Source organism: Stigmatopora argus, chromosome 5 (genome assembly GCF_051989625.1).
Source record: "Stigmatopora argus isolate UIUO_Sarg chromosome 5, RoL_Sarg_1.0, whole genome shotgun sequence".
Taxonomy (NCBI): domain Eukaryota; kingdom Metazoa; phylum Chordata; class Actinopteri; order Syngnathiformes; family Syngnathidae; genus Stigmatopora; species Stigmatopora argus.
In genome coordinates, this window is record NC_135391.1 from 15,582,005 (window position 1) to 15,602,756 (window position 20,752).

The 20,752-nt window shown below is 38.9% G+C and overlaps 1 protein-coding gene across 1 annotated transcript in view; it reads right to left on the bottom strand.

Moving 5' to 3' along the window:
• LOC144074850 (uncharacterized) overlaps positions 1-12,801 on the bottom strand; it is a 29,049-nt gene extending 16,248 nt beyond the window's left edge. The window contains exon 1 of the mRNA XM_077601492.1: positions 12,377-12,801. Within this exon, the coding sequence (XP_077457618.1) occupies positions 12,377-12,468 (92 nt within the window). The 5' untranslated portion in view covers positions 12,469-12,801. The remainder of the gene's footprint in view (positions 1-12,376) is intronic.
• Positions 12,802-20,752: the final 7,951 nt, after the last annotated feature.

The following is a 20,752-nucleotide window of genomic DNA, read 5'->3' on the forward strand; positions in this document are numbered from 1 at the left end:
ACAAGAATGCAGGAAAAATCCCAGCAAGAAATGAAATCTTTCCTCGTGTAAGTCTTATATTACACCAACGATGGATTACATCAGTACTTGTTCCCAGATGTAATCCTGTTGCTCTCATTTTAAGTCGTAACTTTAAATAAAAGCAACTGCTGTTTAATTCTCCACGCACCTCCAATGATTAGTGTCATTATGAGAAAATAAAGTGCAGATGCAACCATGACAAGTCAACTTGCAAAATCCCCACCCAAAACATATATACAGTAGATGTAAATGTAGCTGTGCGAAGAGGAAAACAGTCATTAGACTGCGTAATGAAACCTAGCAGCTTTGCAGCGTGCCAACTATGACTTCAGAAGAGAGGAAGAAGAGAAGCAGGAGGGGCCAAAATGAGGAAAACACCGTGATGGCACCATATTAACAATGATAAATAAAACATGTAAATGTATGGCTTCCACCAATAGAGTCTATACAAATAACCAGCATTCATCTTGTTAAACAAAACAAACAAACAAACATAAATGCAATACACAAGCACATGTGCGCAGTGAGCCAGTAACAATCCGGATAGTTTGCTTTGGAATAAGGTGTAATACAGCAATTTAAATTACACTGCCTCCTTACCATTTCAAGATGAACATAACAGAAACAGATGTTGACCTGCAGTATTTGTGTTGGCATACAAAATAAATCAATTTCATAGCCCATGCTAAGCCTCTCGTCCATAAATTACACAATTCTTTTTCTGACCTCAATTGCCAGAGATCATTAAACCACCTTTAAATCTTAAATCTGTACAAGTGAAGTAAATCTTCATGCTCAGCCTTTAGAATGCATATTTCTCAATTACAACATCCTCTAAGTTCACTTAGTATATGATTCATTTAAGTCATATGTGCCAGCTAACGAAAAAATTAAGGGTCTTAGACCATTGATTGATTACATGTATACATGAAAAGAAAGATGTGAAAATGACTGCCAATCTAGTAGTTATGAAAATATCCTTCATTCACTTGGATGCCTTCATGAAGTAACTTTAGACGTTTATTCCTCCCACTCTCAAACCTAGTCACCTCTCAGTCTCGGTTTAGGGCCGACCTGAGTTCTCATCGCTATTTTTAACCTTCAGTCTACCTCACTGTCTGTGTTTCATTGGAAGTTTGAGACATCCCCAACTCCCCCTACTCAGTATTCATTTCCTCTCGCCAAACATGGGCAAAAGAAGTCCTGCCAAAATCCTACGCTGTCTTTCCTCTTTTTGTCCAGTGTGTTGCTCATGAAATGCCCCCTGTGTCTCATATAGGGTGTCTAGTATTTGGCAAGCCAAGCAGCTCATGCATTCCTTTCTGAACTACACAGAAATATGGTTTGAAAAATGTGAAGGGTAAACATAGATAACAGAGGAATGGGACTGATATATTTTAAGTTATGGCGGAGCCTCCTGTAGCATGCATCCTGTCACACAAGATTTAATTTAGAGGGCATCAAATTTATTTGCTCTTTGATTTTCGGGGGTTTTGTTTTCAAAGAAACACAAGTATAGAATAAGGAAAAAATAATTTACATTATTTTTCATCATATACATTGTAGTTGTATAAGATACGCAGTGACACACATGCACACTAAAATTGGTGACTATAGAAATAAATATGTAGATCTTCGCCGTCATGCATTTGTTATGAGGATTTTATGCTACCGGATCCAAACTTTTTTTTAACCTGATAGTTTCACATGCAGTATCAAGGATGTTTACCATTGCTTGGTTTGTGTCTCTTGTTTGTTTTGTCAAACAGAAGTACGTATTTCTCTTGTTAATGACGTATAGGTTTTCATTCATACAGTTTTGCGTTAATTCTAGAGAAGAGGCTGATAGATAGTATCTGATTTTCATTCATATATGAATGAACCAGGTTAGATCAGAGGAAAAAAAATGGCATTGGACTGTTAACACTACATGGGAAAAAAATGATTTCTGTCGCCAATGGGCAGAAAAATCAGAATTGACCTGCAGCGTGAACGTAGCCTGTCACATTTTTGGTTAGATGTATTTTCCAGAGACACAAATCAAAATAATAGATTGGATTGGATTCGATAACTTTATTCATCCCATATTCGGGAAATTTCATTGTGACAGTAGCAGGAAAAGGCATAGTTATAAGTTAGACAGCACAGTCGCAAAGGCCGCAGAACAACAAAGCAAAAGCACAAAGTACTAAGCAAATCAAAGTAAATGGGATCATTAAGAATCACCAAATCGAATCATTAAGACAGAAAAGCAGCAAAAACACAAAACGAGCAAGAGTGGACGGAGCTACCGCCGCTGGCTGCCACTTGAACGGCGTCATCTTGGTTGCGGTAGCTAAAACGGATACAGACTCAAAAAGACGTTGTAAAGTTGGACTAAAAATGGAACCACACACAGGAAGTCTTCCACAAGATGGGGAATATAGTCAGATAGATTTATAGTCATAACAACATAATTAAGAACAACAGGGAAACTAGGTGTCTGAGAATGTTACACATTAACAGTTATTCAGATTACTATAAAACAGAGATGTCAAAAGTGCCGTGACCGGACGTTTGGTCGCAGGACATTTGGTCGCCGGACGTTTGGTCGCCGGACGTTTGGTCGCCGGACGTTTGGTCGCCGGACGTTTGGTCGCCCGGGTGAATATAATTTTGAGAGCTGGTTTCAACAGTAGATATTTAGATATTAAACTCTCTCTCTCATGAATATAATTTTGAGAGCTGGTTTCAACAGTAAACTCTCTGTCATGTTGTGAAATGTCCGGCGACCAAACGTCCGGACGACCAAATGTCCGGCGACCAAACGTCCGAGTACCCAAAAGTGCAGCCCCAGCTCGCAGGGTTGTTCTGCCGGGCGAGCACTCAGTTTTTTGACAAGGGCCCCAAAAACAGAAGTTTGGGAGTTGTGTGATCAAATGTGTGCACTATACTGCACTTTCCTCAATTTCCTATCAGCAATCACATTCGTTCATTCGGCCCCCTGCCGTCAAAACAGCGCCTTTAATGATGGCCAATCAGTTAATGGAGAACCTTGAAATGGCCCAAAACTAACAGGAGGTAACCTGGAAATGGCCAAAATATTGGCAGGAAACGGCAAACAAACAATAAGCATGTGCAGTGACCTGCAAGTACCTTAAAATGGAAGTGAAAAAAAAAGTGATGCAAAATTAACTAATTGTCTGCTAATGACAGTGTTAGATGTCCAATTCACTTAAACTGGCTGTGGATGCTCATCTTTCAGTGTCATTGATGGCGTTATTTTGACTGGGAAAAGCGAATGAACATTCATTCATTCGCCCCTCCCAGGCAAAATGAATTAAATAAACGTCTAGTGCCGTCAATAGCGGCACGTTAACTTTTTGGATTGGATTGGATTGCCAAAAATAAAGTGGTTCGGCCCACATGAGATCTACTTGGTATTAATGTCAAATTGAGTTTGACACCCCTGGTATAAACTATATAAAACAACCAAACAACTTGTTTTGTAAACTCTCAAGCTCACTCCAAATTGCTACGTAATGTCATCTTTATTTTCTCGTTGCCATCATTGTAAGAAAAAAAGAAAGAATGGAGCTAGTATAAACTATGAAAAAACTGAGAGTACGGAAAATTGTGGTACACCAAATCACTGGATGTGATTACCCGCCTTAAACCTTCTCAATCGAAGCCGGAAATGTTTTACTTCACTCTTACATTCTCTTGCATGAATGAGCTGATGAAATGTGTATTTCAGAAGATGTTTGCCAACAGATGACAAACTTTGTTGCCAAATAGCTGCCCTACATCCAGTGAATGACAGCGAAAAGAGCTGATAAATTGCAGGCAGTACAAAGACTGAAAATGCGAGCAAAGGAGTGAGAAAGCGAGCGCCTCTTTCCATTGAGTCATTGACAGCGATTGAGGTGCAATCCATTTTGAATCGGAGGGATGAAAGCAAATAAGTGCCTACCCCACTCAAAGTAGATTGATCTCTATTGCTGACAATACCACTTAAACATGATCATACACAGCAAACTATCCAAAATAAAATGGCAGTAAATTTGTTTCACTGTATAGTCAATGAACTGCAACATGTCTCAATGACCCATAAGAGCTGCGGTCCACCCATTTGCTCACAGTGATTGATATGCATGATATTTGAATGGGTGGAGTACATAGCATCGTACCCTGGAGACGTTTAACCGACCACAGAGGCTCTTTGAGGCAAATGGTAATTTTTGGAGGGGCAGGGATGACAAAATTGATGCAAGATTGTAAGGAAGAAGAAAGATCTTTAAAGAGAAGGGAAATGTAGAAAATTGAACTGTGTGAGCAGTAGCATTGAAAGGGATTCATTAGAATGCTGTGGGGGAGCAAGAAATGCCTTTTTGGGATAAAATTAGTGTTTGGTAGCGGACAAAGAAAAAAAAGTAAATGTAAAAGTAAATGCCATTTTAAAATGTGTCTAACCAGGATGGCGATAAAATGAGATCTATGCTCTATTAATACAAGTCAAGTGGCCAATTGTGAGGCTATGCATGCCAAGCCAGATTTCAAACAGGGGCGCTTGTGTTTTCGCACTGAATTAATCCTCATTGAACAGAGAGGCCTGCGATTGCGTAAGAAAACTTTCACACGGACCAATTAAAGAGTGCACACATTTCTTTCTGAGTCATCCAACGAGGACGTCATATTTGTTTTCAAAGGAAAATGGACCATTGTGTTATTGTAGATTCATTTAAAATGGGATCAAATTCCACTGGCTACTCACTGATGCCTCCTAAAATCTGACATTCTAATAAGTCAACCACCACAGTGCCACTTTAACTCAGATAATATTGTACCTTCAAAAGAGGAAATGGGAGATGAGTGGGAAACAGAAGCGATAAACTCTCTAAAATTGTAATCTTCTGGGATTACACTGGCATTTCCTGTACATGGTGTCCCACACAGCTCACACACGCACACAAACACATCCTCTGAAATAAGATAATTAAGACATCTTATCTTTCGTCATTTCCATGTAAACAAACAAAATGTCTTCACTTCTCCCTAATCTTCCCTTCCTCCTCCACCTGCGCCCATCTCCTCCATTTTTTGATCGGCCTCACATTCCCTAAGGACCACCCAGCATCACTTCTCACATGTGGTCCTTTTCCCCACACTTTGTTACTCAAGTGTGCATTCATTTTACGACCCTGCTCTCACTCAATCTTCCTTAACAAACAACTTAATGTTACCGTAAGGGTCGTCACGACAACAGAGATCCTCAATTCCACCAGAAGCAAGTTGCGGACCAAACAACACATTGACCCCACTTCGCTACAGTTAAATTTTGCTGCATGATGACAGTTTTTTTATATATGTGTACTATGATACTTAGATACTATTTTGGATGATGGAAACTGTAATATCACATTGTTGGGAGGAGATTTCATCTAAACAAGTCCGAAAAAAATAATGTCTCATGCACAAATAGGCATACACATTTAAAAACCACATTTGGCAAGTTTAGATAGACTATATCTAAATGACAATAAATCAAGTTTTCTAGCAGAGAGCCTCAGTTTTGCTCTGCAAAAAGGAAGTAATAAAATTAAATTGTTGTTGATCTAAAAAGGCAACGGGCTATCATGGGCAGAATGTACAAAATCCAGGAAAATATGGGTCTTTGACATAGATTCAACCAGCAACAATCTGTAATAAGTATGCGAATGATAACTAATTATTTGTTTTATTAATTGTTGGTAAGTAAAGCTCAAGAAAGAAAATCTGTTAACTATCAGCCACTTGCACTGTTTAAGAACTGTAATAAATCTCAGTCTTTCCTCACTTGGCAGGAGCTAAAATTGAAAGTTTATTTTTTGTAGACAATAATGTGCCAAAATGGTTACGTTAAATACATTTCAGTAAGCCTGCTTTTGTTAAAACAGATAACTGCGACGCCTTTGTGGGAAAGGAACTGGTCAACCACAAAGATAATTTCCTGTTACACTGCTTAGCCAGCCCATCATTTTATTTAATGCATCAGCCAGAGCTCTACTGCTGAAAAAGACATTGAGAAGATAATTTAATCACATTGTTTGCTTTAATAAAAATTCAAAACCCTTCAAATGTAACAATTGACATATTATATATAAGACAAAGAATATCATATATGCAAATCATTGTGCAAGTGTGCCACTCGTTCAGATTGTGACCAACCCATAGACCTACACTCAACAACTGTCAGGAGCCACGCCCACTTAGGGTTAAGACCTACCATTATCCCACACACCTTCGTCAGAAGAACCTAGATGGATGTAATTAGTCTTTACGACAGAAAGTAGATGTTTAATGATTACGGTTGCCTCTGTTCTCTCTCTTCAAATAAACTTACATCTATAAGTTATCACAGCCATCACTCATTGTCATTGTTCTCCAAAATGCCACCCACATCTCATACAGCCATTTAAGAACTAGAGTTTAGTTCGATGAGTTTGATCAGGAGTCAAGAGAAAAGTCAACATCAAATCAACAAATACTTTTGGTAGTCAGTAATGCTATCCCTTTTTCAAATAACTACTGCCAACCTCCGTCGACCCTATTTCAGGAGTAGCCTTGTCCCATTTCAGGAGTTTTCTGTTTTCATCAGGAGTGAATGCAATTCGCGCAAATTCGATATAAAATGTTTAAAAAAAATAACAGACAATTTAAATCAAACTGTTAGTATCGTGCTCAGATGATTCACAATACACTTGTGTTACCGAATCCATCCGGTTTATAGTGCAGTTGAATCAAAAGCGTAATTAAGATGGCGGAAACCGTAGCGATGGTGTGAATTTCGAGGCATTTGAATTGGAAATTTGGCACTTTTCCGAAATGGTTGCTTAAAAAAATGTAGGTGACAACTTTTTGGATTTCCGGAGTTTAGGGAGGTTGTCAGGAGTTCCGGAACTTGCGTTGCTTGTCCGGCGTAAAATCCTGAAATTCCGGAGAAGTTGGCAGCTCTGGAAAAATACTCAAATCTCAAATGAGGGGGTGAATTTATTTTTTTTCCGCTACACTTTGAAACAATTAGTTTATAAATTATACAGTAAGCATGGCTATATGTGAGAAAAAAAATACACATTATTATTATTCTCATCTGATCGCGGGTGGTGCTGGAGCCTATCCCAGCTGACTCCGGGCCAGAGGCGGTGCACAAGGAGACGGACAACCATTCTTGCTCACACTCATACAATTTAGATTGTCCAATTAGCCTACCATGGATGTTTTTGGAAACCGGAGTACCCGGAGGAAACCCATGCAGGCCCGGGAGAACATGCAAACTCCACACTGGTAGACGTGACCTGAATTTGAACCCAGGACCTCAGAGCTGTGAGGCCGACGCGTTAACCACTCGCCACACCGGGCCGCCCTATATTATTATTATTATTATTATTATTATTATTATTATTATTATTATTAGACTTGTTTACCAATGTTTGGGACGCCTACTGATTTGAGATCATTATCATCATCATATCACTCAATGACGCTGTCCAAGCTGCACCTTCTGAGTCAAAGGTCAACAACATGGCATCTACAGGCACCAGGTAACTCTCATATGAAAAGCCCTAAGGCCTGTTCTTTAAAAAAAAATCTCCACAGTGATGGCACGTTGCGATAAACTTGAAAAGGCATTTTGAAAGTGATTTCTGTTTTCTAGTTTGTTAAATTGTCAACAACTGTGAGTAATCATTCACATGATCAGGGTGGATTTCAACCTGTCAGCCTTTAAGCAAAGAGTTTAGAATGACACGGCAGCTCTAGTGTCATGTACGTAACGCTCTGACAGGTGGATTCATAAGGAAGTGAGACAAAGCAGAACGGGCATTGTCATTTATTCTTCCCCATAGTTGCTTCCCCCTCCAGTGAGGAAATTAGCTTTGTTTGTGCACGCAAACGTGCTGATGTTACCTTATTTGTCCTCCCTTGCAGGTGTGTGATCATCCGACCTGTAACTTTAGACCTACTTCTGCTTAATCATGCATGAACATGGAAAATCTGGCACACAAACACCTCAGCTCAAAGAAACGCTCCGGCATAGAGAATCACCAACAACAACAAAATTGATGAGCATTTGCATGATGAATAGACAGTTGTACCCATTATCTGGTATTGATGGATGATAGATGACCAATCAGTTTGCAATGGGAGGCCTGGCAGCGATCAGTCACTACCAGCTTCTCCCTTTATAAATGTATAAATGGATTGGATGTCTATTACCGTAAATGGCACCAAAACATGAATCCCAGGCCAAACTAATCAGTGGCCTGAAGTGACACAATGCTACAAACAATTCTCTCAGCTGATTCACACATACGCACATTTTTTAAGGATTGACTAATCAGCCGTTGGACTGAGTGGTTTGCACTTGGCAGGAACATGTCTCTATTGGCGGCTGAGTTGAAAATTAATACAATGTGCAGAACAAACCGCTTTCCCAGGAATTTCAGAGACATGGAAAGTTGAAGAAAAGGAACTGTTTGGACTTGGGGTACTAACCTTGCACCATCCATCAGCCAATTCCTTGCTGGCATTGTGGAGTGTTGATTAAGGATGGAAATGTACAACTTTAGACATAATGAGGCATTGAGATCTGCACCTTAACCTGGATTAGGACTATTACAATTAACGATAACATAAATTATCAAACTGTTTTGATCGTTGATTAATTCATGAATTCATTTTCAACACTGCTTTTGTTTATCAGGTTGCGGGATATTGGAGCCAATACCCAGCTGACTGCAAGCGAAAGGCAGACTACACCCTAGACTGGTCACCAGTCAGTCGTACAGCACACATCTAGACAGACAACCAACACCACCGAGTGGGAATCGTTTCTGCGCTGCCCGCAGTGAATTCAGGCAAAAGAACCACGCCGCCATCAGACAGCTTTGTCGAATAATTCTTAAGAAAAAAATTGAACAAAAAATTGTGTGAATTCTCATTTTTGAGTCACTTAGTACTAAATAATCTTATCTAATAAAAAATGTTTTTTTTAAATAAAAATAATCAAAACCAATCGATCTTTTAATTTTTTTTTATTTTTGTATTTTTTTAATTGACATTTTTACAACAAAAAAGGAAAAGGTAAATATAAAGTTTTTTTTATTTTTTTTATTATTATTTTAAAATATACTTATACACTAATGGAGAAACACTCCTAGTGTTTTAACAGAAGTGGCCAAGAAAGGTGATTTTAATTTTGAAAAGACCCCCACAGTTTATAACTAGAACGGTATATCCTGAGAAATTGTCCTTAACTTACAGATGCACAATTTAGTTACTTCATGTAAAATGTATGTTTTTGGAACATGCATGTAAACACGCTAACAAATTTGTAAATATACAAAGGAAGGAAAGAGCTGATGTTTGACCAATTAATCTAGAAAACCGTGAGTCACATGTTAATCACATACAAAAAAAATACTCCTGAATCAATTCAAAAAGGCTTAGTCAAATTTATCCGTTCTTCTTTTTAATCATGAACTTGTGCAGATGTGCTTCATTAAGTGTCCTGTGAGTGTAATAAAAGATGAGTCATGAGACTCAAGTTGCTTCATTGTCCGAAGCAGCATATGCGAGCCCATCCCTTCTCCTAACCTGCAACCTGACCAACCTGACACCTGCACGTCACTATGGTTACACATCAAAACAAACAACAAGCTCTAATTCTTACACTCTCATCCCATCTTTATTTCCCCCTCATTTCCCATTCATCACACACAGTTTCTCCTCACGTGTCCACTCTTTTTAATACCAAAAGTAGCCTAAATTACAAGTTGCATCTCAGCCAAGAACGGCAGAACATGTGCGCTCTTGCGGGATTTAAACACGGATTACGTGCATCTCTTTTAGAAGTCTACCAACTAGTTCACTTTCCGTTCTTTAGCGCATTTGAGATCATCTTTTCCGAGAACAACGTCCATCATCATGTAGGCGAGCGAATTCTATGGGAATGTATTGAAGTTCCACTCGGCCTCTCATTGGATTGTTTGGCTTACAACGTCCCATCTGTTAAACAATTCCACGAACACAAACATCTTCAAAATGCTCAGAGGACACAATGTCACAACTCATCTCTCAAACTAGATAAAATATCATACTGTACTTAAGTTCACTTCAGTTGTATTAGCCTTTTAAATTTAATACGTGTCTTTAATCTCAAGGTGCATGGATCAATTTGTTGGCCAATCGATCAGAGCTGATTTTACCAATGTTGGGTGATCAGTTGATTGGTCAGCAAATAAAACATAAGAAATATTGTCCACTGAGTGTATCAAGACTCTAGGCTTTTAGCCACTTTAACTCCATAACATTTGACATACATGGTCAAAAATATGAGCATATAAGTGGATGTTGGATATTTTCATACTTTTGCGATCCAAACAATAATGTTTATTGTAATGTCTGTCCCTCTTTACAACATGTATGTGTAGTAATGAAATTTGTCTTGTTTCACGTAAGGTAATATCAGTATTTTAATTGGAATGTTAACAGTGCATGCTATTATTTATTTTAAAAAAAGATAATAAAAAAACAAACTCACACGGCATCCAATAAATTTAAACTGGGAGAGTGCCCATTCGTTGCCAAGCCCTCCCACTTCAAATGGTTTTGGTGTGTATTGCTGTCATCTGCAGCCAATGACATAATTTAATCAATCAACCAATCAATCATTTTCTGAACCACTTATCCTCACAAGGGTCAATGAGTGTGCTGGAGCCTATCCCAGCTAACTACGGGCATCAGGCGGGGGACACACTGAATCGGTGGCCAGCTAACAGCAGGGCACAAGCTGACGGACAACCAACCATTCACCATGTTTTAGTATCTGGAGAAAACCCACACAAGCCCAGGGAGAACAGGAAAACTCCATACATTGAGGACCCACCTGGGATCGAAGCCTCAACCCCAGAACTGCTAGGCCGACGCGCTAACCACTTGTACACTAGGCCTCTGAGATAATTTAATCTTTTCGCTGAATAAAAATGTCTGACTATTCCAAACAGTTGGTGCCATCAATCTACATAAGTCCGTTCAGTAAAGATTGTTCTCATGAATGATTAAAATGACATCAGTGTTTGCACAATTATATGAAGCAAAAAGGTGCATACATGTCATCATGATGTTAATAATATAGTAATAGCTGATAAGCCAATAACGTAATTGTCAGAGGTAAAAAAGATTGACTTCTTCATTTTAAGTATTAACTCATTGGCTGCCGTTGATATCAATAGACAATTTGTTTTTGCTGCAAAGGCTGACAGCAATCGAACCACGTCAAATTATTACTACTGTCTATTGCTGTCAATGGCAGTGAAACATGAACACTCACTGGTGGTCTTCGAATTTGACATGGACTTGAAGTCTATAACTGCAAATGCTGTGACTGGCTTAGCCCGCCTACTGCCCATTGTTCGCTGGGTGAGGCTCCAGCACCCCCGTGACCCTTGTGAGGATAAGCGGAATGGAAAACGAATGGCAGTAAAAGAGTTAAGGGCTACAAGTAACAAAATAATCTAGAGGTATGAGGGTATTGCATATACACGACTCCCTCGTTTTTCGCGGAAAATTCTAACTGTCAGGCTTGGACATGGTTGGCGAAGAGTTTCAGAGACGGAAGTTCATGTATGTGTAATTGGTATTGAGTTCCAGGTATGCCCGGCGCGGACAAAGAAGGTGCTTTGGCCAAAAGCACTCTTTTTGAAAGGAACTACACAGTCACCTCTAGAGCCAGCCTTTGTTGATGTGTTGGAATTTTTTGTACAAAATCTTGCAGTGGAGGAGGGGCTTTGTGTTTGCGTGTGTTTGTGTGTGTGTTGGTATACTATGTACAGACAGTACATTTTACACTATACATTACTATTAACACTGCTGGAACAAACTTTATACCAAATGTGTCTAATATAAAAATGTCCAATATAAAAAGTTTCAAAAAATAAATAAAAAAACTTAATCTTTCCTTAATTCCTTTACGATCTATTGATTTAGGATACTCGGATCGGCGGGACGTCAAAATAAGATGACTCAAATGCAAAAATATTCAATATGCACATCCCTACAAATGGGGGTTAGTGAGTCATGCAGGACTGCGCTCTGCATGCGCACTGGACGACCATCACTTCTCACGTTGGAAAACTTCAGTTTCATCTTCAATGTAGGACAATGAGTTATAAAAATAGCGCATGTTGCGTGCAGAGTTTTGCAGCGCAACACTTTGCCCAGTGGATTATTCAAATAAAGCCTCTAATTACGCAACAGCTCCCGTAGACGTCAGCGAACGCCTCATTCGGTAACACGAAACTTGTAACACAAAGGGATGGCTATGTGTTGAATTTGTTACCAGTTCGTTGAGGAGCGATGGTTGAGGATGTCCTCCTTGGCCGTAAGCAGTGACAGGCTGTACGTGTCGAGGTTCACCGTACGCATGCTCATGATGCCTTCAAGTGTCCAAACTTCGTCTCTTCACTGGTCCCCCGCTTGTGCTCGGGGTAGGACTATTTGCTCGGATCCACTGCGGGGGAGAAGACGACCAGAGAGGGAGGGAAAAAAGAAGGGGGAAAAAAGTCCACGGAAGGTTTTACACGCAGGTTGCACGCAACGTGAGATCAAGTTTCAAAGTGGAACGATCCGTCGTGAAGGGGGTGCGCACTCCCAGCGTGGATGAGGCGAGTTTGAACACTCTGTTGGGCTTTGTGTCAGACCGGAGAGGGGGCAGTGGAATAAGTTTGCAGCAAAAAAGCCCCACCTCCTGTTGAATGAGTGGAAAGCCTAATGACTTCAGTGGCTGGGCACACAGTGCACAATGTCAATGTGAGCAAGCATTTTTTTGTAGTTCATTTGAGTTCAAGGGTAATAGGTATTCATATCAATAGTTAACCCATTGGCTGTATCTGATGGTGATAGAGGAACCAAAGTGGCTCTAAAAATTAACTGTTTGTTAGGATTGACAAATATTGAAGTATTGATGCTGAAATGTTGTACATATTTGATTTTTTGATGGCAAAGTTATCCATAGTTGTTTTATTTTGGGCTAGATATTTGTTGTTATGGTGTAAATTTGATTCTGCACGACTACTTGCTTGTAATGAATGGAAAGGGGAATAATTTTGTAATTTTCCTTTTTAACTCATTGGCAACCACTGATGACCCGATACGTCCAATCCATTTTGATGAGGAAGATAGAATGACACCATAAAAGTAATTTACATTTCTGCCTCCAGGTTCTAAACAAGTTTGTTGCCTGATCAACATTACTTCGCATTGACAACAACAAGAACTTGAAGTCGTAGGCTAATTGGTTAGCGCTTCAGCGTCACAGTTTGGAGGTCGAGGGTTCGATCCAAGGTGGGTCCTCACTGTGTGGAGTTTGCATGTTCTCCCTGGGCGTGCGTGGGTTTTCCCCGGGTACTTCCATTTCCCCCCTCATCCCCAAAAAGATCCAACGTTGAACACTTTAAATTGCCCTAAGTATGAGTGTGAAGGGTTGTCCTTCTCCTTGTGCTCTGTGATTGGCTGGCCACCGATTAAGGGTGTCCCCTTCCTGGTGCCCGTAGTTAGCTGGGATGGTCTCCAGCACCCCCCTTGACCCTTAGGATAAGCAGTTCAGAAAATGAATGATAAAAAAGAACTTGAAGTTGATTAATTGCTTTCCCATTCCCAGAAGTCTTTCAATTCCTGTTTTATTATAACCACCAGTATTGTCACAAATGGCTGAACATTAGCTCATTGGCTCCCATTGGCAGTAATAAATGTCCAATCCATTTTGACTGAGAGGGGGATAATTACGTATATCACTGTTAATGTTAGTGGATGAACTCAAAACTCTCATCACTATGTTGACATTACAATGTATGACATCTGCATTGTATTTTACATTTACGCTTGATTTATGTGTGGTTTTAATTCAAGTTAAAATTAAAATCATGTTTTGTGAGGTGGCCTGGCGGAGAAGTGGTTAGCGCACCGACCTCACAGTTCTCGGGTCGAGGGTTAGATCCTAGGCCGGTCTTCACTGTGAGGAGTTTGCATGTTCTCCTCAGGATTGTGTGGGTTTTCTTTGGGTGCTCCGGTTTCCTCCAACATCCCATAACATGCAGAGTAGGCTGGTTGAACACTCTAAATTGCCCCTAGCTCTGAGTGTGAGCATGAATGGTTGTCCATCTCCTTGTGCCCTGTGATTGGCTGGCCACCGATTCAGGGTGTCCCCCACCAGGTGCCTGTATTTAGCTGGGTTAGCCTCCAGCACCTCCTGCCACCCTTGTGAGGATAAGCGGTTCAGGAAATGAATGACTGAATGTTTTGTGAATAAAGTGTGCAACATGAAAAAGGGGTATCATTTCAAAGGTTAAAAGGGCAATGTGGCCACTTTGAACTGCCAGTCTTTCTGGGGTTTTTTGTCTTCATCTTTTCCAACACCCTCTAACCACCAGAGTAACCACAAACATGCCTAAATGAAGCCATTTACTGAAAAAGGAGCAATTTCATGGGAACTGAGTACGAAGAAGCCCGTGTGTGGCACAAACAAAGAAAAGGGGGAGGTTGCGCGGGAGTCCGATTGTGACACATGCAAAGGTTGCACAACCCCGCGCAAACATTGGCATGAAAGAAAGTAATACAAACACACAATCCCACACACTACTGTTGGAACATTGTGTGGGTCTGAATGTCCGACTTGTGGATGAGGAAATACTTTCCAGAGCTGTCAAAGATTATTGATGCCTGTCTAACCTCAGGCAAATTGTCAATAATTACATTGACAGTTTTTTTTTATTTCCCACTGGAGAGATAAACCTTTAAATTAGTAATGCTTCATCGATTCCTATTTGATGTGAATTGTCAACCTTTTTTAAATGACTTTTTAACTTATCTAATAACTTGAGCTTGTATTTAGGAGATTAATGATTTTTCCAGAATCAGGGGAGCTAAAAAGCACTTATTTAAATTTGAATGGACAAATGATGTATTCTGTTGTATGCATGGCAACGAGTGGATTTACTCATTTATTTTACATTTAACATTTAAATCAATGATATTTATTAATTATGCGTGTCACTATTAGGCCATGGCATAATTAAACAACTTCACTTATTGGCTGGCATTGATGGCAGTAGACATCCAATCATTTTGACTGGGACAGGAGGCAGCGATCATCAACCTATCCTTATCAAAAATACATTAATGCATTCAGTTCCAATTTAAATGAATTAAACCTAGCCTGTCATTTTCAATTGCAGGCACTGATTTTATGGAGAGTATTCTCTTATTAATATTTCTAATTCATTTGAACCAGGGTACTGGCTGTAAATATTCTCTTTTTCAGTGATATTTAAACTTTTACTTCTCTTAGTGAAAATGGATGGACGTCTGGTATGATCCATGGCAGCCAATGAGTTAAAGGATTTAAATGTAAGAAGGGCACTTCATTACAGGTGTGGTTGTTTTCTTAAGTGCTGTAAATACAGTAAAGAGTGAGTGAACATGCCTTTAGTGTTTTCAATCAGTGAAACAGGTTTTGTAACATTTTATTAATCTGAATAATAGTAGTAGAAATGAAAATAACATAAAATAGCATACCAAACCTCCAAAATGTAGCATCACGTTTCCATGCATTCATGTTTTCTATTTTTTTTTACCTTTATTACAGTTACAGGTGTGGTGGTACATTCCCCACCTTCAAACACATGATGAACATACAAATGTTAAGTCATTTTTCAAAGCTGTTACCCCACTAAAAAACAGGAATTCATTATATTGTCATGCAAAAAATAATGAATAAATTCATTTCCGCATAAACTGTATTCACAGGTGTGGTACTGAAACAAATACTACGAAACAAATAACTCAACACATCCACATGCTGCTTTTGTGAATCAAGCCCGCGGGGGATGCTGGTTCTGGAGGGCGTCCGTGACATCCTCATGCTGCTATTATTCTTACAACTTCCTGTTATTAGAGCCTCTACTGGCCTTGCAAGCCTCTTGGTCCATATCTGGACATGTGAACGACACTGTTAGACTCCACTTTAGAGGGCTCTGGCATTTCCTCTGCAAGGGTGCGGCGGTTATTGGTCGTGGGGTCTGATGTAGGAATGTGCTCGGATGTCCAGTGGGGGCTTTGTCCACGTTCGTGTGTATTGAAATGGCCATTAACTTCTAATTTGGTCCTTTGCTAATTGCCACAAGCTCTTTGTCCAGCCCCCTACTTTCCTAAGAGTCTAGACTAACAGCCTGTGGTCGACAGCTTGTCGAGAGCTCCGTTAACTCACAAAATCCTCTCCTGGCCTCTTAGAGTACACTTAATTTACTGTCCATTTACCAATAAGTCGCTCAGATCAGTTAGTTGACTTGCACTAAGCTGATATACATGCTTCTATGGTTCGGGATGGGGTCTTTGAACTTTCAAATTGACACTGTTGAACACTGCATGTCAAGTTTAAGGGAAAAGCTTAAAGTTGTGCTATTGCAAAGCGGTTCAACCTTCTCTTTCTCATGATGTTGTCATTAGTCTTTACTAATTATGTGTTGTTGTTGTTTTTAAATATATTTTTATTTTTTTAGCCTAAATTACTGTTCTTATCTAAGCCTGCAGGAGGTGGTTATATAATTTTCGGTATAAATGTGGCATTCCTGCATTAGCTCATAGACCCGTAAGTTCTCTTATAATTATTATTATTAACGTCTAACGTCCTTACACACAAATTGCACCCAACTTAAACGCCACTCAAGATTGACCTATTGGGCTTAATTTTTAGATCCAATGTTCAACATCTTGTTCCTTACCTGCAGGGGTTATTAACTCACTCGCTGCTCAAAATATGCACGTTTTTAATCAATACATTTATTTATTTCACATTTTTGCACCCAAATCCAAGTCACCTGATTTTGAGGATCTAATGATACAGAGCCAGATATGGCAGCTATTTATTGAAGGAAATATGGCACATAAAAAAATAAACTTATTTTCTAACCTTCCCAACATGAAAGTCATTGAAAACAGTTGGTGCCCCAATCAGTTATGTTAGAATGTAATTACACAAAAATAAAAATAAAAAACTACTAAGTATTAAAAATTCCACAAATTGCACTAACAACAAAAAAATCTGCAAAGATCAAACAAGCAAATTTACAACTCTGACCAAGTAAAACTGAAGTCTTAACTCAACATAAAAAAAAATAATTTAAAGCCCAATATTTTTCATCATATCCCTTTGATAATAAATAATGCAATTGAGCCTGCTTTCTGATCAGGTAATCAGAATAGGGATTTTCAATTTGGGAAACCTTAGCATATTACCACTTACGACATTGAAACAAAGGAAACAGATCAACAACCTTACGACTGTTCAAACCTCATCCATATTATTTCAAGAATTAATTCATTGGCTGCCGTGACATTGAAATCAATTTTGACTGGGAGGGGCGACAACGATCACATTAGACGTCTATCGCCACCAATGGCAGCTAGTGACTTAACAACTCCACAGTTAAGATTTTTAAAAATCATTCTTCGATACTTTGGAAAATCAAAAATGAAATGTGAGTGAGCACATTCATCTGACATTAGTAGACATTTATCCCGTGCATGTCCCAATCATGTCAACAGCTGACTCCAGATGATGAAATGTTGCATACATGTGCATGTCATAGAGAACATGTGTATGTCACTGTGCCCTTGTGCATGTGCTTGCCTGCGGGTATGAAAGAAGCAGAGTCAACATGTGCGAATATGTGTGTGTGTTCGCAACAGTATTCCAGATGAGGTGACTGCTCAGCTATGCGCCTTGACAACAGCCTTGAGATATCTTCCCCTTGGGCCTATGTGTGCACCTCTTGCCAATTTACACACACATGCGAACGATGAGTGTATGTTATTAGTTTAATAACACAACAATACATTAGTATTGTTAATCGTCAGATGTGTCATTGCTACTAAGCAAATGTTTAATCCCGCCTTTCAACTCAATTGTCGGATGAGCATTTCCATGGCAACCTCAATAACAACAATATCTTGGGAAATTCCCCCTCTAATAGACAAAATAGCAGGACTCTGTTTTTCTGTATAAGGACTTTGTAGAATGATTCTATGGTCTAAAGGTGTGTCAATTTTGTTCGAAACCCCCATGTTTAAAGCATGTATTTTCTTCTGGGTTTTTCACCCTCAGAGACAGAATTTTTTTTTAATCTTCTACAGAGGAAACCGCTAGAAATGAGAGCCAGATGTGATGATGTCATAGCCCACGTAGGCGAGGCGTTTGAACATGGAACAGCTGACATTGAACGAGTCAGTCTTCCTTCATAAAAAAGATGCAGTAGTTAACTCATTGGCTGCCATTGACCCCTATTGCTGGTTAGCTTGTTTTGACTGGGAGTGTTAACAGCGATCATTCGATGGTCAAATTGGATTGGACATCTTTCACCGTCAAAGGAGCTGAAACACGATCACTCGATACCACACTCTTAAATGTGATACTGCAAATGACTTGGTAATTAGACACTTTGACTCACCAATGTTTGCTTAATGCCCTAAAATCGGGTCAAAGAAAGTATGAATAACGATACTAGTAAAGTCCAAGTAATATTTTTGAGTACATTCTGATTGAAGTGACTTGGCTCAATTACTTAATATAAATTAAGAAAATTGAACTGAACTGGTCTCCTTGTGCCCTGTGATTGGCTGGTGTCCACCGCCTCTGGCCCGCGACCCTAATGAGGATAATGGGGATACCCACTAAAACAAACATTAAAAAAAATATATAAAATATATAAAAATATATTCAGGTTACAAAAACTCTCAATGGTTAACCCTTTGTTCCAAGCTAGGAAAAAAATGTAAGTTACAAAATGTCAAATGAAATCAAACATCCCCCCAAAATTAAGAAAACTTCCTGTGTCTGGTATTTTGGTTTCTCATTGGCTTCCTCCCAACAACGCACTGGCCTCCCATTGGCAAGAATGAAGTTGAATCTCCAGGATGTAGAATCCGATGTTAACGTGCTGCAGGTGAACATTACAGCTGGAGTATGAGTGCGAACATACGACCAAAATCCCCTTTTTTGCCACATTTTTTCTTTTTTCGGGGCCATGGAGAAGCATCTCTGGCGGTTGGTGAGTTCCTGATTCATTCGTCTCTGAGTTTTTCCCCCCGAGTTTTTCTTAATGTCCAGAACATCATCTTAAATTGTAAGTTAACGTACATGTGTACTTATGTTTCACTCAGCTGCCACTTGGAATACAACCCCATTGGAAAATGTCTTCGCATTCCCTATGAATTATAATGGCTGAATAAATATTATTCTCACCAATTTTGAATACATACATATTTCGTACAAAATGGCTATAATTTTATAATTTTTTAGGCTTTTGGGGGAATTTTTGAAGAATTAATTATACTAAGGCAATGTAACTAATGTATCTTATTCCAAAAGAAATCCAAGTTATGAAACCACATCTGGAAAAAAATCATTTTGTAAGTAAGGTACCACTGTGTACTTAAATTCTACAAGTTTTAAGACATTGATTTCAACGTCGATGTCAAGTTTTGACCCCTGAGCTAATAGAGAAGCACTGTTTAAGTGAATAATTTCATCTAGTGTTGAAGTTGAGAGGTGCAACATTCTCGGCTTCTTTTGGTGGCCATATTCAATGCTATTTTCATAATTTTCTGCTGGCCAATAAAAACTGGGCAGCTGGCCGCAATTGACGTGGGCTGCACTTTGGGTACTCCAGCTCTATAATTTCTCACCAGTGTTATCCTTCATACGCTATTGCGTTGTAATGAAAAAATCCTCAGTAAAGGACATCCGTAATTTCACTCTCAAATGAAATTATATAATAATTTATAATGACTTCATTACTTTATTTATAGAAAAAAACAACCGAGGAATAACATTTAAAAATAAAACACAAACAACACAAAACTCCAAACTTCGCAGTAATGAATAAAGCCAATAAATACCCTATTAGTATAGGTTTTAAGAGGCCATGTTTAGTTCTCCCGATTTCTAACGCTATCAACATGGAGTGAAATTATGGTTCAACAGTTCCCTCTTGTGGATAAAAAGAGCTATTAACGTTTTCTGTTGGAAGACAGAGCAATCTCCTCTCCTTCATTAATTTGATTGGACGTTTACTTGGAAATTTCCCTCATTTCCTGAACCGCTTTATCCTCACTAAAGTCTCGGGGATGCTAAGATCAGATGAGATTAAAACAGAAAATGTTTACTCCTTTGCCCCTTTGTTTATTGATGTCAATAAATAAATTAAAAATGCTATATTTACAGTTTTTCCCCTTTTAATCAAAACACAAACGATTGAAAGATTTTTTTAAAAAAATCTTGGTAAGTTAAAAATAAATATTTAATGTTTTCCCCTGTAGAAAAAATGATAACAGAAATATTTCCTATTAAAAGGCCCAAAATGAAGATTTGGACAAATCATAATGTCTATAAATGATCTATTGACCATCAGAAAAGTGGTAAATTCGTTAGTCTTTTAATTTTGGCAGCCTAGTTGTCAGTAAAACAGCCTGCTGAATGAAAGCGTAACTTTGGCATGGCCCATTTTTTTTTTTTAAATGACTTAAACACCTGTGCTCTAAAAGGTGATAGCTGTGTAGCAATGGTGATAAATGTTCAATCCAAATTTTTATCCCAGTTCAAAATGAATTGGACATCAGGTGACATCAAATTGAGGCAATCATTCAGAAATCACAATAGACA